This window comes from Phoxinus phoxinus (genome assembly GCF_949152265.1).
Source record: "Phoxinus phoxinus genome assembly, chromosome: 4".
Classification (NCBI taxonomy): domain Eukaryota; kingdom Metazoa; phylum Chordata; class Actinopteri; order Cypriniformes; family Leuciscidae; genus Phoxinus; species Phoxinus phoxinus.
Window position 1 is genome coordinate 26,179,319 of NC_136879.1, and position 26,166 is coordinate 26,205,484.

The following is a 26,166-nucleotide window of genomic DNA, read 5'->3' on the forward strand; positions in this document are numbered from 1 at the left end:
TGAAGAAACAGTAGCTGCTCTATCTAGAGCAAGGCCACTGTATGCCTTCAGAGCAAACCAATCTGCATGCATATGTCACAGTTCACTGAGCAGCTCAGCCCTGAACATATGAAATGGCAAGTTGTTTTAACATTTATTCCTTAAATAGTGGTATCCGATTGAAGTCAATACAATGTCAGTACATTTGTAACTCGCGTTTATTCTTAATGAAGCACCCGAGAGTGTCAACAAAAATGATTGATTCTGATAAACATTTAAGCCAAATTTGCACCGGTCACTGCTCTCCAGTGTTTTTGTGGCTTAACATGTTTTGAGATCTGGAAATGCAATGAACGGTCATTAATGATAACTGGATATTCATTAGATTATCTGCTTTTGTGGTCTGCAGAATAAAGTCATTAAGGTTTGGAACGATGTGAGGGTGAGTACAGTATAGAATTTACACTGGGTTTTACCTTTAATTATTACCTTACACTTATCTATATTTATACTACTTTAACCATCACTAGTTTTTCACCTTTATTAATTACATGCTAGTACTACTGGTGACTAGACTAGTCACCATTTCAATAATTAAAAAACAACAATTTAATTGTTTCTATGGGGGTCTTTTTTTCAAATATCAGCTATTCATTTCTGACTAGTAATTCCAGGAAGACTAGTTTAGACTTCGTTATACCTTTTCCAATTCTTTCTAGTACCTATCCACTCCAGGTGTAATAGCAACGCAAGCGACACTAGTCAGCCTTTTATTAGACTGGATGTCCAAATTCGTACTAGAAACTATTTTTTAAAAAAAATCTTACTAGTTAGATTATTTAACTAGTAGTTAAAGGTTCTGATCATTAGTCTGATTATTCATTGCATTATGCAATTTATAAAAAGACTAATTTTCAGAAGTAGTCTGGCAGCTTATAAACAATTGTACCTACTGAGATAAAGAAATTATACAACTGGAATATATGTCTCATATATTCTATTGACAATAAGTAACAGTAATAGATCGCTATTAGAAGTATAAGTATCTAGGTAGTTAGTTACATGTGAAAAAAATAACTAAACCTACTTCAAAAATAAACGGATGCTAGTTTTAAAGAATAAATGTTAAAACTGCTTGCCATATGTGCTGCGTTAAAGCTCTCGGGTTGCATTGGTCAGAGAAGGAGGGAACAACCATGGCAAACAAGAACTGTACAGTCATAGATGTGCCTCCGTTCACCCACCTTTTATTAAAGAACACTATGCAAACATGCACGGCCAACATTCATCTATGCTAGTGACGTGGGCGTTGCTCTTCAAGTTATGACATGCAAGTCTTTACACTGCATAGACAAGTCGATTTTATAACTCAATCGTGTTTATTAGAGCGTATCAACAAAGGATGTAGTTACAAAACAAACTGGAGCAAAATGCATGCATGTTCAAAAGTGAAACAAAAAAAAGACTGCGTTCGAGCTGAATCCCAACTGGACATGTTGAGATCGGACTGACAGGAGTTTCGATTGTCGCTGTTTGAGTTCAAGTTCATCTGAAGTGCGTTATGGAGACTTGCATGATAGCCGTCGAGGAAAACCGAAATGATATCGTCAAGATACATTCGTGTTTTGCGAGGACGTTTTCATCAATGACAGTGGACGATGTGTATGAAATCGCTAAAGTGGTGGGGTCAGAATTGGAGAAGCTCATCGACAGCTACGGGAAGTCGAGCGTGGAGGGTCTGGTGTCTCACATAGTGAAAGTGCTGGAGCTCTTGGAGAGTTTCGCGGCGAGAAATCAATCTCATAAATGTAAGGAAGAGGACATATTGAAGGCCTTTGAAACGTTACAGTTACAGCAGCAGAAGAGAAGACACGTGAAGGAATGCGATGAGAGCAGCAACAGCGCCTTAGAGAGTCGGGTAAGAGAAGACAACATGGTCGACATGTATGTCAACACTGTTACTGTAGCACTACTACTTATTTTCAAATGTCTATGCGGTTGTCTTATGGATAACTGTGTTTAAATGTAATGGACAGAGCTGGTCTGTTGTTGCACTTGAGGATAAAAAAATGAATCCAGCTGGACTTTTGATTCGTATCGTGATTCGTGACACGTTGATCGATTTTAGGAAATGCCAATAGGGGGCACTTCCGTTACCCTTCCCCTCAATAAATGTCATTTTGAGAACATCATGTACCATCCATTAGTAGTGGGGATTTTTTATCTTGATTTCGTCTAAGTGGCTGTAATATGTTCATTCAAATAATTTGTTCAGTATGCAGATTAAATAATTATGCTAGTGGCAATCAGTTTTTTATAAAATCTTATTGAGATCTTCAAAGGGAGATGTTGTTTCTATCCTTATATATCATTCTATGTTGTTTCTATGCTTAGAGAGACATTTAACTTCTCTTAACTCACATTTTCTGTGTGCAAATTTTAAGACTGAAAACTGTTAATCTTATTTAAGAGAGGAGTTAATAAAATCTTTGTTAATAAATAAAATAGGTTGTTAATAAAATGAACCGGTCAAACATCTCCCAACTAAGATGTATGGTTGTGCTGCTTATATAAGTATATGGGCCATGTCCTGCATTCATACATGAGTGGTTTACAAGCCACTGGCTGCATCTGAAATCATACTTCCCTACTTTGTAGTAGGTGAAAAACAGTATGTGACAAATGTATGTCCAAATTCACACAGTACTCATAAAAGAGTTGGTAAAAAAAACCCCGGCTGACCTGCTACTTCCTGCGAGATTCTGAAGTGTGCATATGGTGGACACTTTACTGTCCCATGAGACCACGGGAGAGGATTTGTGTACGGCAGCGAAGCGAAGTAACTGACGCTGGTAGGTCACATGATAATGAAAGCATGGCAAATGTAGTATGTTAATACTACACACATTCATACTATATAGAACATACTTTTTTTTAGCGGCCATGAAGTAATTACTTATTCAAAACAAGTACCTTCTCAAGAGAGTGTGCCGTTTTGGACTCAGCCACTGTGTTCTCAGAGTGATCTGTTAAATTGTTAGGCTTTTGAATTGAAACCAATCTCAGGGTGACACCTGGTAGTCTCACTTCATGCGTTTGTGGTTTGAAAGGATTGTTGCAATGATTCAATTTTTTTTTCCATCAGGACTGGCATCAGAAAGAGAAGAAACTGAAGGAGAACGTAGAAGTGTTACAGTCGCAGGTGCGTCAGCTCAAGGAAGAGAACCAGGAGCTTCTGACCCGCTTACAATGCACGCACTCCAAAGAAGGTAAAATGACCTGAGACGCACATAACAATATTTAAATGAAGACATGAGTTTGTTAATTTATCCCAAAATGAATGGAATATCAGTATAGTTGTCATTTCCAGTGTAATAGTAAATTAACTACACCTTCAGAAAACCGTCATGAAGTGTTTTATGTATTGTTTTATGTATTGGAATGATGGTCAGTCTTACATTAGTCACAGAAGTAACTTTATTTTCTGTATTTTGATGTAAATGCCTACTGTAATGGGTTATCGGAAAAGAAAACGTAATGCTTGGTTCTATACATCAGTTTTTTTATTGGTTTATGAGATGTGGGCATTGCACTCAAAAGTGGAGTCACATGAAGACAAGCTTGCAGTCGATTGTAAGAAAGGCGCAGGTTTAATCTGATTAAATGATTGAAGTCTGTCACTTTCACCGAAAGATCCTGTTATGACTTTCATCCTTCTTTTTTTTTTTTTACATTTAAACATCTACATGGATAAATCCTTCACAGTCAGATCTATGACATGCATTTAGAAAAGAGGGTGAATTATCTTCAAAAAAAAAAAACATTTGTCAATACATCATCATGATGAAAAATGTTTCAAGGGAGGTATGATCCAGAGTCTTACATTTTTTTTAAATTATTACAGCCTCATTGTATTTCCTTGTAGTACCAATTTAACTTAAATTTTTATTGTTGTATACAGTATAAACTAAAGTCCAAAATGTAATTGCTTGTCATGAGATCTCCAAAAGGAGGTGTTTCCTGATATCAGAGAGGAGCTCTCATATTCTGTGCAAAGTTTCAGACTGAATAAAGCTGTTTGTCTTATTTAAGGGAGGAGTTTTTGTCCTTCGTTTATTACTGTTAGGTCAGCAGTCAAGAATGTTGTTGTCAGATTCCAGGAGTTGTTTAACATTTGCTTTTGCAATACATTTATTTAGTCAAACTCCTGAAATTCAGGAAACTGTGACATTTATTTATTTGTTTATTTAGGGACAGTACACAATGTAAAATTAATCCGTAATTCAAGCTGCATTTGAAATTTCGTATTTTACGAAAATGATCTGCATCTGTCTGCATGCAGTATTTTAAAATCTGATCTTTTCTCTAGACCGCACACAGCGTCAGGAACGAGAGGTGATGCTCAAGCTGAAGGAAGTGGTGGATAAGCAGCGGGATGAGTTGAGAGCGAAAGTTCAGGAGATATCCAGCATGTCCAAGGAGGTGGAAGCGGTATGTGTCTGATATAAACTGAGTTGCTCAAATCAATTATCAGGGGCACCAGGTTTTGAACCACAAACCTTTGGGTTACAAGGGGCTATTATTATACTCCAAAATGTTGCTTTCTTGCACTTAAAATTAAAACTTAAAAAAAAACCAACTTAAAGAGTGTTTTTCTATCCAAAAATCCTTTTAATATTTCTTTTCACTGTCCCTGTAGAAATGAATTCTGGTGACCAGGTTTTTCACCCACTGCTTTCTTTTCATCAGAACTAGTTTAGTTTTTGCAACATCAAGGTTTCTTTTGTTGAATTTAAAACACAGTGCCAACATTGTGTCACTCGCAGAGAACCTGTGGCAAAATAAAAAAAGTGTGATGTCACCAGTCGTGGCCGACAAGTATTCACGAATTGCATCAGAGGCGTATACCTGTGGTTTGGAGCTGAGGTTATTAGTTTCCCTTTTTATGTTTTATGTTTGCCTTTCCTTTGTTATAAAACTGATCAGACCAGTTCCACACAGTAGACAATTGCATAGAAAATGACCTGCAAATTCATAGCTTTTGAGAAAATGAACTTAATTTTCACTTTTACATTTTCAACATTTGTTTGATAAATGAGTTTGAGTGATCAGAAGTGTGTGTTTGTTGTTCAGCTCCAGGAGCAGCAGGAGCGGCTGATGAAGATAAACGCAGAGCTCAGACACAAGCAGAACATCATACAGACTCAGCTGAAGAGCGCAGTGGAGAGGAAGGCCGACATGGAGGCCGACCTGTGCGAGAAACAGAAAGAGATAGAGCACCTGAACTCACAACTAGAAAGAGCCAGCGTGAAAACTGCTGCTGAAACGGTTAGTCAAGTTAATACCGGTATTACTTAGATTCTTAATAACAAATTAGCTGTCCTGTATTGGGTTTATATGTGGGATTGTGGGTATTCGTCGTTTTTGTATTTCCTAAAAGCATAATGAGACAGAATTCTATGCTTCTATGTTCCTCTTGGGGGGTTTAGGTATTGCTTTGTACTACCGCAGGCGCAGGGCCTAAATTTCACTTTGGTTGGTTGGATTTGGCATATATAGGTCATGTTTGCCCTCGCAGGAGTGTAACGGACATGTTTGTGCGCAACTCCCCCTTCAGCTTACAAACATTTCTGGATGCTTGATTAAATTCTGACATTAAAACCTTGTCAGAAATGTTTAACTTTAGTTTTATTTTAATCAACAGAGATAATTTAAATTCAGAAATAAATAAAAGCTTTTAGTAATTAACCAAAACGGCAAAGGAATGATAGACTGAACTAGATCTGTAGCATTATTTAGAAAATAACTGTTTCATTATTTTATTTAAATATTATATTCAATTATTTTATATTAATATTTACATTACACTGTTTTTATGTATTATTAATTTTATTACTTAACTTAATTTATATTTAATTTTAATTTGATTCATTTTACTTAATAACAGATAACATATTATTTAAATTCAGAAATCAAATAAGCTTTTAGTAATGAACGAAAACTGGAAAATAAAAATTATATATATATATATATATATATTGTCACGGCCAGCTCGTTTCCGACCGTAACTTAAGGAGGTTTACACATACAAACAAACGGTTTGCAATGCATTGCAAGCTTATTTATTTGGAACAAAAATGATCTGTTACAAAAATATAACATAATGTCTAGGGATTTAAATAAACAAAAGAAAATAAGAATCCAATGGGGTAATGAATTTTGGTAAAAAATAGACGAACTAAAACAAATTGGAGCAAACGTCTTCTCTGGAGAACTACCTTCCATAAGAGGAAGTAACGTTGAGTAAATCAGTCCAAACATTTATACTCTCCACCCATCAATTATACAATTAACAGTGACGTCACAGTCGGATGTTATACTGCCATCAGGTAGAGAATAAAAAAAGACAGGGCCGTAACAATATATATATATATATATAACATGTACACCTTAGGTATACCTTAATCTCTTAGGCACCGGTGGAGGTGCGACAGGCAGAAATGCCCAGCAGGTTTCACCATCTACCTGTATTGTAAACAAATATATATATATATATATATATATATATATATATATATATATATATATATATATTTTTTTTTTTTAATATAATATAAATAAGTATAAATTATTTAGAAAATAACTATTCTATTTCTTATTTTACATTTAAATAATATAAAATGTATGTTATTTTAATATTAAACTGTTTTTGTTTTATTCAATATTTTTTGTTTCAATCTTTTTTTATCTTAATATAAATTTAGTTCTAATTTAAATTGAGTTAATTTATCTTAATAAAAATAAAATAGATTATTTAAATTTAGAAATCAAATAAGTTTTTAGTAATATTTTTTTTTAAATAATATTGATTATAAATTATCAATATAAAAAATATATAAATGATTTAAAAAGGAACTGATTGTATTTATTATTTTACATTTGAATATTATTAAATATAATTATATTAAATTACCTTTTATATTAATATTTATATTCAATTGTTTTATTTATTATTTTCAAACTTAATTTAAATTTAATTCTGAGTGTTTATTAACTCACTTAAACCTCTAATTTAGGCACCACTGTGTACCACACTTTTTGTTTTTAGTTTAATGATTGTGGTTTATGATTTAATGTGTCCCGCAAACACTGTAAAAGTGTTATCAAACTGTCTTTTTAAAAATGCAATCAGCTGCACATTATCAACTGTGCTTCAGACATTTATGGTATTTGACTCACATATTCCTATAATTCCACCTTTGCCTCCTTCAGAGCAGTTCAGCCATTGACCTCACAGATAAGATGATCATAGACTTGAAAGATCCAAATCGACCTTGTTTCACCAAGATGGAAGTTCGGGAAATGCTTTTTGAGAGGAACGAGTTGAAGGCCAATCTCTTTCTGGTGAAAGAGGAGCTTGCATATTACCAAAGGTGGGACTGATGTATTTGTGACAGATTCTAACCTTTACATCAGCACAACATCCTTCCTCAATGTACACACATTTCTCTGTCTTTCCTTAGGGAAATCCTGAATGATGAGAGATGCCCAGGGTTTTTACTCGATGCCGTGCGCTCTGCCATAAAGAAGCAGAGGACCGTCATAAAGTCTAAAATGCTCGGCATACCTGTCAGCGAATGTAGCACGTGAGTACACGCCACACACATACTGGTAGTATTCAGTGATTTAATGTTATGTTTAACCATGTTTCACTCTCATATAGAGATGAGACAGATGGCCCTTTGTTTGAGAGGAGTGGGAATGAAGACGTCGACACTGACAACAGACCCCAGGACTCACGCATCAGAAACATGTGAGTGCTGCATTCATGCTAAAAACAAGACTATAGCAATAACTGATTTCAGTCCAGCAATCTACTTACATTCTTCTAACCTACGTCACCAGAAATGGGTTTCAGTAGAATTGGGTTATGGGATAAGCCACCAGTCTTGGGTACAAAAAATACATTGAGTGGGAAAGGTTTAGTTTTTGTAGTTTAAGATGTAGTTTTTGAGCAACAGCAGAAATGTTTCTGACATGCTTCTATGCTGTAAAATATCTGCACTTGTTATGGTTGCTGTTGAGGTGTCTCATGTTTTCAATATTGTTATGTAGTATAACCGTTTTTATGCAGTATTTTTTTGGTGCTGCTAGTTGTGCAAACATTACATACATTTAAGAAGTAAAATCTTATTTTTATCCTTAAAAATTACTTTAAGTTGTGTAATTTAATGCAGTATGAATGATTCTGTATTACATAATATTATGTAATTTTACAAATTATGTAAATTACATAATTTTATTTGTTACCAAGGTTAATTTAAATACCACTTTTTTCCTTTTTACATTTACATTGTTTACATTTCTTACCACATTTTAGGTTACGTGATAGACTTTTGTTTTAACATTTACTTTTTTGGTTTACATTTTTCGGTTAGATGCCAGACATTTTTACATTGTAGCCTGTGGGGCAGGTTGGGCTTGTTAAACTTTCCCTTTAAATGTATGTTGGTTAAAAGTATGCGACTGACAATATACTAATTGAGAAGCTCATGTATTACACATTTTTAAATAAGACTCTTTGTCTTTTTATAAAGGGAATCTGCTCTCTTCTCAGTGTATTGTATGTAAAAATTTGTGTGATACACGCACACAATTTGCTCCATAATATACTGTGTATTCTGGCTCTTAGCAGCATTAATTCTATATGTTCTTGGGGAAACTCTAAGCTGATCTTAGAGATCTCTTAATCACATTTCTCTCTTCAGCTTAGTAACCTTAGTAACTGAGCGTGCCAACTAGCTACTGAAACTGAACTAAAAATAGTCCTGAAATCCCCTTGTCATTCTCCTATCAGTGATTTAAAGCTCTCTTATCTCCTCTGACTCAAACCTTTAGATTTGGTTTCCTGACGCGGTCCAGTCTTACTAGGAGCTCCGGTTCCCAGCCCTCTGGCCTTCCGACTTCCAGCTCCACATGGGAAATCATCGATCCAGATGAGCAGGGAGTCGAGGGAGAGACACAAACCCTCAGCTCCTCTTGAGAACCAGCCCATCTGTCACTCATCCTTACCTGGGTTTGAAGAGAGAAGTTCAAAATATGTTCTTGATCTCATTTAGGTTTCAAAACGAAGGAACAGACTGAGGATTGTATTGAGAGAACTATTTCTCTATGTATTTGGGGTCGGTAAAATTTCAAGAGCACCAAGGCTGCAGTTATTTGATCAAAAATACAGTACTACAGTAATATCATTACAACTGTTTTCCATTTTAATATATTTTAAAATCTAATTTATTCCTTAGATGGAAAAGCATAATTTCTCCAGTCTTCAGTGTCACATGATCCTTCAGAAATCATTGATTTAGTGCTCATTACATTACGTATTAATATCAATGTTTATCAATGTTGAAAACATTTGTGCTTCTTAATAATTTTGTGTAAACCATTATATTTTTCATCTTTTAGAAAAGTATTAATTTCTTTAAAAAATCGTTCTGACCCTAAACTTTTCAATGACAGTGTATATATAGTTAAAGGTGAAGTGTATAATTCTTTTTCACTTTCTTCTATTACAGTTTAATGTGCTAATACAACTGTAAGTAAGACATTTGATTGCTTTTCCAATGAGTAAACAATGGTATTGTGGCACTTTCAAAATATTGCTATTTCAAGGCCCACTTCTGGCTCAACCAATGGCATGTGTTTGGGGGCGGGGCTACATGTAATAAGCTGTTTAGCGGGAAATTGACTTGGAAAGGGATGTAGGAGGCTTTGGAAACAATAATTATTCCTGCAATTTCATTTGGTGGTGCATAAATGACTGCAGACTGGTGCACTTAAAAACATGGGAGTAATCTGCAGCGTTTTGATAATCATAATACACCTGGCATTATATTTTCGATGTCTGGATAGAAGCTAGAGAGAATTATAGCAGCTATTTTTATAGAGAGTATATTTAATATGGATTTTAACCAAAGATACTGACATTGTATTACAATCACTATCAGAGATAATCACACTGACCCTTTTATGGCAATAGGGGGCATTAGAGTATTTTGTATTCAATCATGTTCTACAAGTTTTTTTTTTTTTTTGATAAAACATTAGCTGTCCCTAAAAAGTATCCATTTTCTATAAGGATATCTATAAGGATTTTCAGCATATTTTTAAATATTTGCATCCAAAAAATTGTTTAAATGTCAAGCAATGCCAGTTCTGTGGAGATGTCCACGGCTGTTAACCCGGTGTTAAAAAAGCGATGCTTAAAAGTTTAATTAAATGTTTATTGTCTGATCTGTTAAAGGGAGAGTTCACTCAAAAATGTAAATTCCGTCAGCCTCATGTCATTCCAAACCTGTTTGACTCTTCTGCAGAACACAAAAGAATTACATAAATATTAAGACATATGTTAAGAATTTTGAAGAATCTTTTAACCAAACTGTTTTGGTTACCATTGACTTCCATTGTACGGACAAAAAACACTGGATATCTCTCAAAACATCTTCTTTTGTGTTCCACAAAAGTCAGTCAGTCATAAAAGTTTGAAACAACGTGGGGGTGAGTAAAAGATGACAAAATGTTCATTTTTGGGTGAACTATTTCTTTAATGAGTTGGCACTTCTACAGCCATTCAACTGATCAGAAATGGTGTGTGACACATCCCTTGTGTTGAATTAAGAAGCAAAAATGTGGATGTGATTCAAATATACTTTGTATGCGTCTTAAGGTGTTCCCTGATTGAGAGGAAGTCTGTGTTTCCTCAGGAGGAAATTAGAGATAATGGGTGCCCATATGTTTTAAAGGCCCTTAACTGAATTCTGTATTCCTTAGCTGTCTGTGCCTCATCTGTTTATCTTGGGACCTTTGCGAATAAAAGTTAATGAGTCCTATACTGACCTTTTACTGTTTTATTTTTTGCAAACATGTTTGTTACTAGAAAATAAAATCTTTAGGGGTTATTGTGATGTTTGTGTGTGTGATTTTTGACCTGAAGAGATCATTATACTCTGAACAAAAGTCCATTTATAGTCAGTAAAATGTTCTAATATTTTTTATCTAATAAATTTTTTTTACATATGAAAGTAATTGGTAAGGATGAGAAAATGTTGGCAGGCAGACTGACCATTAAAAATATCCAACTCCTCCCCGAAATTCTGGGCCTTGATTTTGTCTTTAAACAACCAGTGGCTTATTGAATTAGAGGAAGCTGGCTTTTCTTCCTCAGGAAACTTGCAGAGGAAACAAAGAGAATTGGAGAGCTCATTTTTCTACAGAGACTGGACTGGATCTTTTCTGTTCCAGAAGTACAGAACTAGCCTGGACTGGTGCCGTGGTAGGAGAGGGGGTTTCGGTTTTGGTCGGTCCGGAGGGGATGGACACCTTTCTGACCTCATTTGGACTGATGCTCATGTGTGTCCAATGCTCAGCTCAGAGACTCTCTCCAACCGGGAAGAATATCTGCTTCAGGTACTGGCCCAGAATTCAGTTATGCTAAAGTATCATTGTCTCAGATTGTCTCTCCTAAAATGAACGTGTTAATGTGTCACTGTTCTACAGTAATAATAATAATAATAGAGAACTTTAGACAAGACAGTGTTATATTGTTTCAATGTGAAATGTTTGATCAAATTAAAAATCATAGATATTGGGACATTTCTAGATCATTTTGAGAGACTACTGCAATCTCTTCTGAAACTCTATAGCCTAGTATTTTTGTGTGGAGAAAAATCTGAGACGTCTTAAATTTATTTCAAATTAATCTCAAACTGTTTAAGAGAAACAGTGGATATCTTAATAGATATTTGTGATTTATAAGAGGTTTCTTATGTTATAATATGCTCCCTATTTTATTTTTCTCTCTATCCTAAACTGTTTCCCCCATTTTGACAGTAGATTCAACATTGTATAATGTCTGCTATATTTTCTAAACAGGGATTCTTCTCCCACATGTTGTTCTGGATGGGGCCAAAATGGTGATGAATGCACTGTCCGTGAGTATTGATACCATCTGTAGATGTATAGTTTAATACAAAATGTATTACATTGTTGTTTTATTGATGACACACGACAACAGGCCCATTTCCTGTGGGCCTATAGCTGTCAGCAGTTTTATGAAGCTGCGATTTTAGTTCTGTTGTCTGTAAAGTCTCCCTTTTTTTTCAGCCCTCTGTGAGGGTGAAAGAGCCTGTCTGCAGGACGAAGTGTGTGTTTACCCTGGATTTTGTCGATGTAAACCTGGATTTTACGGTTATCAGTGCAAAACCCGTGAGTAGGCTAATATCATCATCTAGGTTTCTGTTTTCAACAGCTGTGGCCTTTAGGTTAGAGATTTGAAAAACGAGCAAGAATGCCTGATACAAGTGTGATTCTGCTTTGTTAACTAGCCTATTTAATATTGAGTTACCTACATTTTAGACACAATATTGACAGTTACTTTGGTTTCCCTCCGTCAACTAAAATAGTTCCATAGCAGAATCAACCTTCAAACAGTAGCCTATGGGATAAACCGGGAGAAACGAAGCTTTTCGAAACAAAATGATTCACTGTTAGAGACACGCGAAACAAACAGGCGGTCGGTGAGCACCTGCTGCTCAAAACTGTAAATGCTACGAAAACTTAGCCTATAAACATGTATGGCACTTTAATTTTTTTTTAAATATTTTATTTTAATTAAAAGTGTAATATATTAAATGTAATATACATGAAATATAAATTAAATATAAAGTTTATGTAAAATATTTTTTTCTTTTACAACCTAGTACTATTAGACAGGGCTGTTTTTTAACAAAAATAAAAATATTCATAAATGTTTCAAAGCTTCATAATTCAGTGCACAGACAGTACTGGCGTTCCTGATTGAATCACTGTATTTAGATTAATCTGTTGAATTAATAATTCAGTGACTTACTCGTGACGTTCGTTTGTTGCCACCTACTGGTGTAAATATGTAATTGATTAATTCAAATTCAAGGACAGCAACTAACTGTTCTATAAAAGGGATCTCTGACTAAACAAAACTGAATAAATAATTAATAGGCTAAATATTTTTTACATAATATTCATATTATTTTCTATTGTTTTCATTGTAGTGTGATTCTAGTTATTGTACGGATCTGAATTCTTATTTCTCTGCAGGTTGTCCTCGTGAATTTTGGGGGGCGGATTGTCGTGAGCTTTGCCCCTGTCACCCTCATGGGCTCTGTGACCCAGTTACGGGTGAGTGCTCGTGCCTGTCTAACCGCTGGGGCAACCTGTGCCAATACAGCTGCAAATGCGCACGTCATGGGAAATGTGACCCTGTCTACGGCAACTGCACCTGTGAGGAGGGCTGGTGGACGTCCACTTGCTCCAATGCCTGTCAGTGCCACCCCGCTACATCCACCTGTGACCCAGCCACTGGCCGCTGCTTGTGTAATGAGGGCTACTGGGGCCAAAAGTGCAGCCTGCGATGCAACTGCTTCACGTCCCCCTGCCAGCAGCGCACAGGGAACTGTCAGTGCATTCGTAGCTGGTGGGGTCCGTCCTGTGACCGCCGTTGTAATTGTAATCTCAGCAATTCCGACTGTGACCTGCAAACTGGCACCTGTTTGTGCTACCCGGGTTACAAAGGCTCTGTCTGCAATGAGCCTTGTGAGAGTGGAAAGTACGGCAGAGGCTGTAAGGAGAGGTGAGTGAAAAGGCAAGATTAAAAAGATAACATTAATTTTTGTGTCATCCATGATTTCTGTGTTCTCCTCTGTGTGTGTGTAGCTGTGGACACTGTGAAGGAGGCAGGTCTTGCTCTAAACAGGACGGCCTGTGTGATGCCTGTGCACCAGGGTGGAATGGCACGCGCTGTGACCAGAGCTGTCCTGCAGGTCATTATGGCCATCGCTGCCGAGAGGTTTGTCCGCATTGCAGAAATATGGACCCATGTGACCCGGAAACTGGAGCATGCTTACACTGTGATACTGGGTGGACTGGACCAAGGTACAGATCTGTTGGGATTCAGCTCTGAAAAGAACATCCTATTGTCTTATTTACTGTGGCAAACTACAGTGGCCTAAAAAGGACAGTTAAAATGTATGCACTTAATCACATTAGATGATAAACCTTGTCGCAGAAATATCTAGTTCGTTCATGAATCTCTAGATGTCCTGGCTGATAGGTCCTTACGTGACTAGTCTGATTCTCAAACGACTCTTATGAGTTAGTTATTTTTAGTGAATCAGAAATATCATACAGTGTGGCCACTGGCCAGTGTAGTTTGATTCACGAACATATCACTTTTATGAGCTGTTTCTTTAAAGTGAATCAACAACATACAGCACAACCGGTGTCCCATTCACAAATAAATGACTCTTAATAAGCCAGTCTATTAGTTCAAAAAGAAGAGGTATAGGTTTTAATAAGTCAGAAACACTCCAGGGCATAATTTACAGCAATAGATTTGTTTCCTATGTAAGCAAACTTGATGTAACAGAGTATGTATTAAATGTCCAAACACTTTTTTGGGCCACGTACACTTTGTATTTTTTTTCATGTGTGTATCTACCTATAGAGCTATCTTAGATTCTGACACAGGGTGGTTTTTAGCTTTTAGTTTACTTTATTTTGGCCTTCTCCCTCTGCAGATGTGACAAACCCTGCACAGATGGTACTTACGGAGATGGCTGCCGCTTCCTGTGTAAAACCTGCTATCATGGCCACTGTGACCATGTGACAGGAAGTTGCATTTGTCTTCCTGGTTTCCAGGGTGAGAGGTGAGTGTACAGTGGTATTTATAGATTGTTTTTAACTTGGTATTGTTGAAGATTTTATTATTTAGAAGATCAGTAATTTAGCTACATATTAAGACACTATTATTTATTTCTTTTGTGAGTGTGTGACTTTGGATGTACTTTTAGGGGCTTGAAGAAAGGTCAAGAATACTGATGCAGCAGTGGATTCTATTTAAGTTTGTCACATGGTGCAAGACCCTATCTAGGATGTATGACCATTTTTGGAGGCGATGTATGTATATATGTGAAAAGCTAACCGATGTTCCGGAGTCATCTCCTGCGGGGAGTCATGTCCTGCAGGAGGTTGCTCGGCTTTGTTTTGTTAAATAAAGTCTACAATATTTCTGGCATCAAAGATCTCTGAGAAGTGATTTCATAAAAAGATTGAAACCACAACAAATGGCACCCCAGCGGGACTTGTTAGGAGCTGAAGGAACCACACAGGGCATCTCTGGTGACCGGCACAAACAACAGTGGCCACTGTACTTTGAGGTGAGCATTTTTGCTTTTGTGTAAAGTATGTGTTGGTCACCAGCTGCCCGGAAGTGGTAAGAAAAGCTTCTTCAAATTTAAAAGAACTAAAACAAAATTGAAAAAGGGGTCTTTGATTCCAGAAATGATTGCATGCAGTTTGATTTCTAATAAGAAGGCCTTGTAGATATCAAGTAGTTTGTAATAGCGCGGGGGAGCTCCCAGTAGTGTTTACCAGTGCTTATATGATCCTGTGTGGATTTTGTGAACACTGGTGTTGCTGATTTGGCGCTAAGGTTTTGTTGTACGAATATGCAAGAATCTGTGTTTTGCTTTATTAAGTGGGCCTCGATGGATAATAGGCAAGAGCATGCATACAGATGATTTGTATTTACTGATAAGGATATCAGTGGCTGATAAGGATATCAGTTGATTTATCTGTGTTTTTGCGTTTCAAGAGGGCCTCGATGGATGATTACGCAAAAAGCATGCACACAGGGTGTTTTTCTTGTAAGTGGGCATTGAATGATACAAGAATAGCATATACACAGAAGAAGATTTTATGTTGTCAAGTGGGCCTGGATGGATGACAACCGTACTGATAAGGATATCAGTTATTATTGATTTGTGTTTTACTTGTAAGTGGGCCTTGAAGGATACAAGTAAATAGCATGTGCACAGATGAAGTTTTAGTATAGTTAAAGAGGTATTGTTTTTTCACTGTGTTGAGGAAGTGAATCAGTGAATCTTAGAGGTATTGTTTTTTGCTGTGTTGAGGAGGTGAAACAGTGAATATTTAATGTAGTGTTTTGAAAAAAAAAAAAAAAATTTGAGAAGTAGCGAATAATTCAGATCTGACAGGGAATAGAGTACAGAATAGGGTGTGTGTGTTTGTGGGATCCTGTGTCTTGCTTGACTGTGCCTGTGGGTAAAAATAGTGACCCCCTGACCCTGGTCACTTGAAAAGGGACAAAGAATGTGTGAATGAGATTTAGAGACATGAAATAAATGGTACAAAAGTAAAGGGAAACAAGTGTTTGAAGATATTAACTCTGGAGATTAATGCAGTATGAAATAAGATAAAAAGTAATATATATATTAATAGATCAATTTAAATAAGATTGCACGTGCTTAATATGTTATATCTGAAGACGTCTAAATTTGTATCTCATTATCCCTGAAGACAGAGTGGAAAATTATTCCATTGCAGATTATTAAGTTTGTGTTAAGAAAAAAATAAGTTGTGCAGTGTTAGGTGATCAAGATTGGGTGACTAAGTTTCATAAACATTAGGAATCTTAGAATTGTAGTAAATATTGTTGATTCAATAATTGAAAAGAAAAGATAAGAGGAATTCCTTGATGTTGGTTGAGAAAAATGTTATTCACCATGCTAGATTATTTGAACACAGCATGCAAAGATATAAGAAAGATTGAAAGCCGATTTTATGATAGGGAAATTTTAATTATACTTAGATAATCAAAGTTAGATTATTGCTGATATTGAAAAACAGAAATAGCTTGCTTTTTCCTGCAATGAAGAACTTGCTTTACTAAAAATAGAATGGAAGAACTGCTGTTGTCAACCAGTGAGATTTTTATATAGAAGAACTAGTTAAAAAGATGGTTAAAAAGTGAAATTTAAAAGAGCTAATAGCTCAGGCACAATTGGAACTGTTAAAAGTTTAATTTGATTCATGCGGATCTCTGAGTGTTCAAATTTCAGATGGCTTCAATGACAGTTTCAAATTGGAAGCAACAAGAGGTCAAAGGTCAAAGACACGACTGCAGAAAGAAGACAGAAGTGGGTGAGGGGCTTTCTGCTCCCCTCCTGAAATTGACTTTCTGGAAAGCTCAACAAGGAGAAAGACTGATTTAATGATGGAAAAGGTGAAACTTTCACTTGAGACTTTTCCTAAGCACAAAGAGAAAATCCTGAGATGCAAAACTCAGGCAGGATCAACTTCATTGCCCAAACTGAGAAGAGGCAGAGAAACAACATAGCCTAACAGGCCTTTGAGTGACATCATCGGCTGACAACACATGCAGAGCGACAGCCAAGAAGCTTCAACGGACTGATGATCTAAAAACAGAAGAACCGACCCACCACAGGTGTGGCAACCAATGATCACCAGAGACTGCTTCAAAGTTGGTTAATTATTATATTAACTTTATTCATTTTGATTATTCACTGGTCTAAGAGCAATTCTTTATATTCTCTGCTAAACTAACCCTCTCTGCTTTTTCAGTAGGTACAAGTCCAGCCCTATAAGAAAAAGAAATATGTTGACAGACAGAAGTGGGTGCTCAAACTCACCAAATAATTAGAACGGAGGCTGGATTTGGTATAGTGAGGGCTATTAGATTCAACAACTATAGGGCTAAAAGCATGATAGAATTATTCTCTGGCAAAGAAAAAGATAGACAAAATGTCAAAGCATGATTATTATTGTAAAAGCATGATTATTATTGATTATTATTGTTGACAAAGCAATGATACTGGTCACTCCATCTTGTTTTGGTAAATTCTAGAGATAGATTGGAGGGAAAAGTTACTCCAAAAGTCCAAAATTATGAAATCACAAACGTCAAAACTGGGATAATGAGTTGGAAATGTTACTGGCCAAGAATCCAAGATTATGCAAAGATCTCCAAATTTCTTCTTAAAAGCAGCTCATGAGCAAAGATAAAATAATATGAAAGAAAAATTAGACCAACTAGGCCTATTATTCTAAAATATAGAGGATATTCGAGTTTATAAAAAGAAAAAAGGTTTTGTACAACCGGTGTTAAATGGAAACCTTACGATCATGGAAACTTCTCAATAGTGATTGGACATAGTTGTGTTGACCTGATCAGACCTTGTGTCATTCCACAGCTAAAATTATAAGTTCTGCATTTAGAGCAGAACCTGCTGCAGCAGTAACAGGAGTGTGTGTTGGCCAATGTGTGTGACTGAGTATGAATGGTGTGAGAGATTGTGTTTGAAGAGAGACAGAGGCAAATCAATTATTTTGCCAATACAGCTGTATTGAAAATTGAATATGTGGGCCCACAGGGCAAATTCTGCCCAATAAAATAATGACCATGGATGAATTTGATTAAATTTCCTGGTTGAAACTGTAGTGGCAATAGAAAAAAAGGGGAAAAAACAGTGCCACATTTTGCGCAGCGCATAACACATCTGACTTTCCTTTCAGAATATCATGATGGAGCATAACAAATCTGACTTTCTTTTCAGCATATTGTGATATCATGATGGAGCATAACACATCTGACTTTCTTTTCAGCATATCGTGATGGAGCTGATTATTTGTCAAAAGTATGAAATAATGTCTTGTAACTTTTTTCTTGTAAAGTGGGTTGAGTGTTGTCCAATATGAATAGTGTGCTGATAGTGGGACTCAAAACAATGAGATACGTTTTGAATTGACTAATTGTAAAAAGTACATTTGAAATTGAATGTGAGAAAAATGTAAAGAGGGTGCAAATATGAAGATAAAAAGCCAAATTTATATATAAAAAAAGGGAATATATGGGTTCAAGCCCTGCTGCTAATGAAAGGAAACCACTCAGCCCACATGACCATTCTACAGGTAACACCGAGGAGGACAATGGGCCAGATGAGCAGATGATTTAATATATGTTGTTGTCACTAACAGAAATAATTAAGATTTCATTCACAGATGATAGTAGCTCAATTCCAGGAAGGTTTCTGGGATGGTTCTAACAAAGAACCAGTGACTTCGCATTGTAATCTCAGAAGAGGCTCAAAAGAGGCTTGTGCATTGATCAGCAAAGTCCATGTCTCAACTTAAAATACACCAACAAGCCTCAACCCCCTCCACAACAGAAAGTGAGGGATCAATGATCTTCCCTTGCAAATGAGAGGAAACAACCCATTGCAACAACTCACAAAGATCAACATGAATGGAAAAAGGAGACAAACTTGACCAAATTCACAGGAATGAAAAGTTGCAGAAAGTGGGAGATTCACAAGGAGTTGTGAACAAGGAGAATCACAAGGAGAATCAGAGTGAAAGAGATGAGTACAAGTTCAGACAATACTCAACATCAACCAAACTTTTCTAAAAATGTAATGTTAAAGCCCTTGAATATTTAGTAGCAACCTAATAATAACCCCACCAGAAAAAAATTGATTGAAGAGAGAAAATGTATGGTATGATGATAAAATGAATGTTAACGACTAATTCAAGAAATTTACATAGCATAATTGGAATTAAGGCAATTCATAAAGTAAAATAAAAGAAAAAGAACTAAAAGACATTTTAAAAAGATCCAAAAGGGTACTCAGATAACTTGTCAATACAGGGGTATACCTAATTAGTTTAAGGATACAGTTGAAATTAAAACAAGTATTAAGACTGGCTATTAACAAATATTCGATTTCAACTTTAATTCATAAGATTATGTTATGATTCATTATGCTATTGACTAAATAAATATATATCAAGTAGTGCTAATAGAATGACAAATTCAATTGGAAGTTATTCGAATTCAATAACAAACAGGCTCTTAAGAACAATTTATGGTACCAGAGGAGGGTCAAAAAGATATTTGACATTCACGAGAAGGATAGATTGTTACACCAACATCACTTTTGAATATTTTCAATCCAGATGCGCCTGGTTTTGACCAGTACGCAAGGGGGGAATTATGAGAGATTAAGGAAAAGGAGAGATTAAGAATGTGAAATTTGTAAAGAGAGATTACGAATGTGAAATTTGTAGAAATTTGTGCCAAAAAACAGTTAAGAAAGGAACAGCGACACAAATAGGCGACAAGGACTATTAAAACGCTTGATAATTGATTATAGACGGGTAAAGGCAATGTTATTAGCAAAGGAAGGGCAGATGCAGAAATGAGATTTCTAACAGAGAAGTATTCCTTAGATTTGAAATGCTATCAGAAATAAATTCAGATAATGGGTTAGCAAGTTATTCCAAGAATATTGAAGATTAAAATGAATTGTATACGAACACTTAAATTGCACACAAGGAAGTTTTAATAATAATTAAGTTATAATGCTTTATGTTTTAAATGGTTGATATGAAAATGATGGATTTAGATTTACAGAAAAAAGAAATGTACATATAATCAATATGTAAGGTAGAAGAAAAGTTATTTTCTAGAGTTATTTGGTCTAATTGTCTAATGAGTTTATTGAATGACTTTTATGAGGTAAATGTAACATTGCTCTAAAGCTTTCTTAGTTTGAGTGATTACATGGGATATAACTAGATTATTCATGAGTTTATTTAGAAATTAGTAGAAAGGAAGAAAAGGTATTCAGTTAAGAACCGCTTGAACTGAGGAGCTCCAATGAGGAGCTATAACGCAAGATTAAAAATGTCTAAATGGTATTTATTGTTACATTTTGGTAATAAAACTGAATTTAAAATATGAAACTTTATAACAAAGCGATTTAAAGGATAAAAGGTGCACTACAATGTTCTGTTCGTTCATCAACTAAAAATGATTGACTAAAAGATTGATTCTTCGAATTTAATAATTGATATTCCTTCATAAAAAGAAGCAATTGAAAATAAGAAAAATAGGTATTTAACCCAGCCCTATTTAAAATCAAAATTCATATGGATCACGAAAAATAAAAACGCAGAATGAATAAATTATTTATTATAAATCAGCAGAGATTTACTGTAAAGCTTTGTCTGCATTAGGAGGAAAACAATTACATGAGAAAAGTAGAAGGACTTATGTTTGAAGATCAGTGTTGCACGTTTACCAAATAATACTGTGCAGGGAGGAACATTTAGCGAATACAGGATTAAGTCAAAAAAGTTTAAAAGCAAAAAGTTAAGAAAAACTTGATTTGAAGTTTGGAGAAGTATGAACATGGTTTGCTAAATTAGGAATGTTTTCTGAAGTTGCAATATTGAAAGGTGGTTATTATTCTGTTGTGTACTTCCCATAGTAAGATCACTAGTTATCAAAATCACTGTTAGACAAATGGAAATGCTGAAATATTAAGATAATGAAAATTAATTTTAAAGGGCAACCAATATTATTAAGATTGGGCTTATAAACCAAATTTAAATGTACAAGCATTGGACAATGACTCAAGTGAGGAAGGAGAAGATGATTGACGAGCCAGACCCTGGGTGTATGTGCTAGCCTAACCTCTCCCCGAAGGGTGACCCTCTACGATGCGTAAAGTGTCTGGGTCGAAGAGGATATCTACACCGCAAGAATACTTTTAAATGTATAAGGGATTTTTATGTTTGACATACTCTACTGTGACAATAACAGGCAATGCTGAACCAACTTTATCCACACACTTATAACAATGTTTTTTGTTTTATTAGGGAGAATTCGAAGTCTTTTACTCTCTCCATTGAAAGAAAGAAAATACAACTGAAAGAAAAGAAAATATGTGGAGAAAGATGTTTGGCTCGAATGCTCCTCCGGAGTGTGGTGCGCATAATCTAGTCATTGGAAAAGAGACTGGGTGACTTGATTTAGTCACTAGGTAGCATAAGTGAGGGGGCTGGATTGTGAAACTACACTCTGGAAAAGGATACTAAAAGTGGGGCTTAGATAAGCCCCAGAGGAGGGAATGTTGAAGATTTTATTATTTAGAAGATCAGTAATTTAGCTACATATTAAGACACTATTATTTATTTCTTTTGTGAGTGTGTGACTTTGGATGTACTTTTAGGGGCTTGAAGAAAGGTCAAGAATACTGATGCAGCAGTGGATTCTATTTAAGTTTGTCACATGGTGCAAGACCCTATCTAGGATGTATGACCATTTTTGGAGGCGATGTATGTATATATGTGAAAAGCTAACCGATGTTCCGGAGTCATCTCCTGCGGGGAGTCATGTCCTGCAGGAGGTTGCTCGGCTTTGTTTTGTTAAATAAAGTCTACAATATTTCTGGCATCAAAGATCTCTGAGAAGTGATTTCATAAAAAGATTGAAACCACAACAGTATAAGATTCAAATGAGTGTGTCTCACTGTTCAATCTCTGTAGTTGCAACAGCTCATGTCCTCTTAACCTGTATGGCGTCAACTGCTCCTCCACATGTGACTGTGGGAATCATGCCTGCCATCCAGCCACAGGGGCTTGTCCAAACAGTATGTACAGACACTACAGTTGGTTTTCACAGCTGGTATCCACATCCCCCTTATCCATTTGTGTGTGTATGTGTGTGTGTTTGTCTGCTAGGTAGCAGAGCAGGTCTCATAGCAGGGCTTTTGATTCCTTTGTGCATTTTAATACTCGCCTTGTTGTTCTGCTGCTGCTGTTGCGGCAGGCCACTCGAAGGGAAGGAAGGGTATGAATTTGTTATCTGGCAGCTGATATAATACAAATAAATGTCCTTTAATTTTATAAACAGTAAGAAAATCTTCTGCTAAATCTGTCCTTCAGAGTGGCGGTTGGGGATGGGAGCCCTACAGTCCGCATGAAGCACCATGTTTACACTGTGTTGGCCAACATGGGTTCGGCCATGCCTTGCATTACGCTTTGGTCATCTGGTTTACCCAGGGTTACAGGTAATGCATCTATTTTCATTTGCAGCTGTCACTGAGAAACATATGCAAGTGAGATTGTGTTTTGGTGAAGTGGTAACGTAAAACTTATAATGTTCTCCGCTGTGTCTTCAGTCTCTCATCATGATCCCGAGCTCACATTTAACCACAGCTTCATTGAGCAGCCATCATCCGGCTGGGTGACTGATTCATTTGAAACTGATGATGAAGGAGAGGCCATTTACTGTGAACCGCCCAGGGAAGGTAAAAGTTATATTTCTAGTCTCAATGTCCTTTTTACTCTGTAAAGCTTTGGGTTTTGCCTTGGCTGTTTTTAGTTGCTATTGTGAGCTCCCATAAGACAATCCCTAAATGAGATCTCTTTAATAAATCAATTATATTTAATAATATTTCATATGTTATAATATTTTGTTGTTCTATAAAATTTTAAAAGTTCATATTAAATGATAAATATTAAAAGAACACTTAAACCTATGCAATGTAACCTAATGTGAATATATATACACATATGCATGTATATGTATACACCATTCATACATATTTTTTTAAGACTGCATTTATTCAATCCAAAATACAGTAAAAACAGTAATATTGTGGACATTTTTTTAATATTGTTTTCCTATTTTATTTTAAAAAAATGTCATTTATTCCTGTGATGCCAAGCTGAATTTTCAGCATCATTACTTCAGTGTCACATGATCCTTCAGAAATCATTATAATATGATGATTTCGTGCTCAAAAAAACATTTCTTATTATTATCAATGTTATGCCGCTTAATTTGTTAGTGTTATGTTAACATTTATTTGAAACAGAAATATTTTACAGTCACTTTTAATCAATTTAATGTATCCTTGCTGAATAAAAGTACTAATTTCTTCTTTTTAAAATAACTCTTATATATTCCAAATTCATAAATCATTATTTTAGAATTCGCACCAATTTGCATTTATTCCTCCTCTGACTGTTCTAAAGCCACATTGCAAAAAAAAGTAATATTTAGTATAATATGTGTTATACATAAAAAAATGTATGCGCTCATTCCTATTGCAGCAACTTCCATTTTTATTTGTGATATTTAGAGCTAGTTTATCAGGGAGTGGCAATTTTGTGCTCTTCGACACATTGGATGGAAACGCTGCTTTATTCGCAAATGCTTTAATGCGAAAATCCAATTTAGCGCACAAGTTAAATTCGTGACTTTGGATGGAACAGCTATTGTGAAAGTCAGATTTGCGCCATATTCAACTGCAATGTGAAAGTATGCAAGAGCTACTTCTAAGCAATATACTGATTCATGTTTACACGCTCTCTCACAGATGTTCTTACAGTGGCCGGTGGAGAGCTTCAGGAGCTGAACTCCAAATGTAACTTCTTCCCTGACCCATCGACCTTCAGCAGCGAGGACATGTCACAAGATTTTGGTATCCCTCGTACCTCCAGCATTGCCAAATCCAAACGCCCTTCAGTATCTTTTGCAGAGGGCACAAAGTTCACCTCTAAAGAGCGCCGTAGCTCAACCCAAGATCTGCCAGGAACTACTCGGAAACCCAAAGCTTGGGGTGTGCTGATGATCTCTGCCCTGCAAGGAGGACAGGGAATCCATAGTGAGATAGAAACAGAAAAAGAAGAAAAAAACAATGAGGAGAACATCTCCTCTGAGGAGCAAGCAGCTGCCTCTGAAACATCACAATCTGACATTCTGAGTTCTGGCCCGCTCAGGACTCACCTCACTGTGCCCGGTGGGAGACGACGCACACTTTCCAATACCAGGAAGAACACCCAGCCATCTGATGGCAGCCAGGATGCAGATTCAGAGAAGTTAACAACTGTTTACGTGACTGTAGGTAATACCCAAAAGATGGCTAAGCAAGAGCCGCCTTTGGAAGGGCCCGTTCAGGCGATGCTGCGCAGACTAGGCAGCCTCCAGAGACAAAAAGAGGAGGCTGCCCAGCCCAATGGCAGGGGACAGGCGATTGCCAAGCCCCCGCGGAAGAAACTGGGAGCACGGGCCAGTGCGTGGGAGCAAACTTCTGGGTCCGGCCAATCAGAGGTGGTCATGAGGAAGCCTAGTCGCAGGAAACACAGCTCCCTCAGCTCTCCCTGCACAGTAGGGGCAACAGACTTTCCACAGGAGAACAGAACCCCCAAGAGGCCCTTGTCCTTTATTTTAAAAAGTGTCCCAGAGAGCGAAACCCTCCATAGTTTAGAGGTGGAGCAAGACACTGAAGCAGAGTGTGAGACAGACGCTCTGACAGAGAACGCTTATGAGACTGTGGCTCCGTCTGACGGGGTCTACACCTCTTCAGAGAATATTATTAATGAAACCGTTATGGACCAAGCAGAAAATGAGCCAAGTTATGAGAATGTTTATTTAAAGCATTCATAATATTCCGGAATCTTAAAGTTATTGATTTTAAGGGGAATATTTCCATTTTAAGTTGTACTGTATGTAAGTTTTGCATAAACATATCTACATCGAAAATTTTGTTGATATATTTTCATTATAATTTCCATTAAATTACCCTATTTAAAAAAATATTTTTTTTTTATCAGGATGCTCCCTTTATAACCCATAAGTAACTGTTTACATACACTGACGTTCAAATGCCAGTGTGTTTCTTTCTTTCTTTTTTTATAAAGAAATAATACTTTTATTCAGAGAGGATGCAATAATTTGATCAAAAGTGACTGATTGTTACAAACTTTCTATTCTACTACTACAAAAACATAAACAAAAAAATCACACAGACCCCAAATATTTAAACGGTAGAGTAGATCGGTCCTGAGCCAAGATATGAACCCTGCAGCAATTATGAATGAAATAACTTCCATAACAATACAAAAAATATATATTTGGCTTGCGTCTTGGTTCTCCTCAAAGAGCCTTTTATCTTAAGGCCATGTAAGTGTGTATTTACATATCTTGGTTTTTGGCATCTCTTTCTCTATGCGAGATACATAAGTTTTAGTCTTTACATGCATCGCTACAGCACAGTTGTTCTTGGCAGCATGCCACTGTTTACTCGTAATATGGGGTCATGTAGATAAATTAAATTGATTGATATTGGCAGTACTCAGTCTTTGGATAGAGCAAGAAAGAAACCACAATAAACTGATGAAATGTGCCAAAACACTTTCTGGAAATTTGAATGACATTGGAAGTTGGCAGCAAAAATGACAAGAAACACCCTTTTACTGTGCTGGAGAAGCTAAAACGTAGACCTTTTTTAAGAGATTTCGGTTCATATTTTTTCGAGAGGACTTTCAAAGGCACAACCTAATAAGCTGATGTATACATTACATATAAATAATGACTTAATATTTTTAGATCAAAAAACATTGTTTATTGAAGGATTGCACAACTGTTCCTCACTAAAAGTTGTTGCGAAGCTCATGGCAACTTCAGCCTTTTGAAAGCAT

General features: G+C 36.1%; 2 protein-coding genes across 2 annotated transcripts; both read left to right on the forward strand.

Moving 5' to 3' along the window:
• The first annotated feature begins 1,156 nt into the window (after window positions 1-1,156).
• rilp (Rab interacting lysosomal protein) lies at window positions 1,157-10,943 on the forward strand. Its single transcript, XM_079611491.1, has 8 exons — window positions 1,157-1,897; window positions 3,125-3,248; window positions 4,349-4,470; window positions 5,113-5,307; window positions 7,252-7,412; window positions 7,503-7,625; window positions 7,703-7,792; window positions 8,878-10,943. The coding sequence occupies exons 1-8, from the start codon at window positions 1,541-1,543 to the stop codon at window positions 9,020-9,022; spliced, it is 1,317 nt and encodes a 438-aa protein (XP_079467617.1). The 5' UTR covers window positions 1,157-1,540; the 3' UTR covers window positions 9,023-10,943.
• Window positions 10,944-11,153: 210 nt separating this feature from the next.
• scarf1 (scavenger receptor class F, member 1) lies at window positions 11,154-26,094 on the forward strand. The gene is made up of 11 exons (XM_079611476.1): window positions 11,154-11,445; window positions 11,911-11,969; window positions 12,142-12,243; window positions 13,114-13,645; window positions 13,729-13,947; window positions 14,592-14,720; window positions 22,225-22,328; window positions 22,420-22,528; window positions 22,624-22,748; window positions 22,860-22,988; window positions 24,063-26,094. The coding sequence occupies exons 1-11, from the start codon at window positions 11,351-11,353 to the stop codon at window positions 25,130-25,132; spliced, it is 2,673 nt and encodes an 890-aa protein (XP_079467602.1). The 5' UTR covers window positions 11,154-11,350; the 3' UTR covers window positions 25,133-26,094.
• Window positions 26,095-26,166: the final 72 nt, after the last annotated feature.

Coding starts and splice junctions, on each gene's coding strand:
- rilp (XM_079611491.1), top strand. CDS start 1,541: ATGGAGACTTGCATGATAGCCGTCGAGGAAAACCGAAATGATATCGTC. Junction 1,898..3,124: donor ACAGCGCCTTAGAGAGTCGG/GTAAGAGAAGAC, acceptor TTTTTCCATCAG/GACTGGCATCAGAAAGAGAA. Junction 7,793..8,877: donor GACTCACGCATCAGAAACAT/GTGAGTGCTGCA, acceptor TCAAACCTTTAG/ATTTGGTTTCCTGACGCGGT.
- scarf1 (XM_079611476.1), top strand. CDS start 11,351: ATGGACACCTTTCTGACCTCATTTGGACTGATGCTCATGTGTGTCCAA. Junction 12,244..13,113: donor CGGTTATCAGTGCAAAACCC/GTGAGTAGGCTA, acceptor ATTTCTCTGCAG/GTTGTCCTCGTGAATTTTGG. Junction 22,749..22,859: donor TGGTTTACCCAGGGTTACAG/GTAATGCATCTA, acceptor CTGTGTCTTCAG/TCTCTCATCATGATCCCGAG.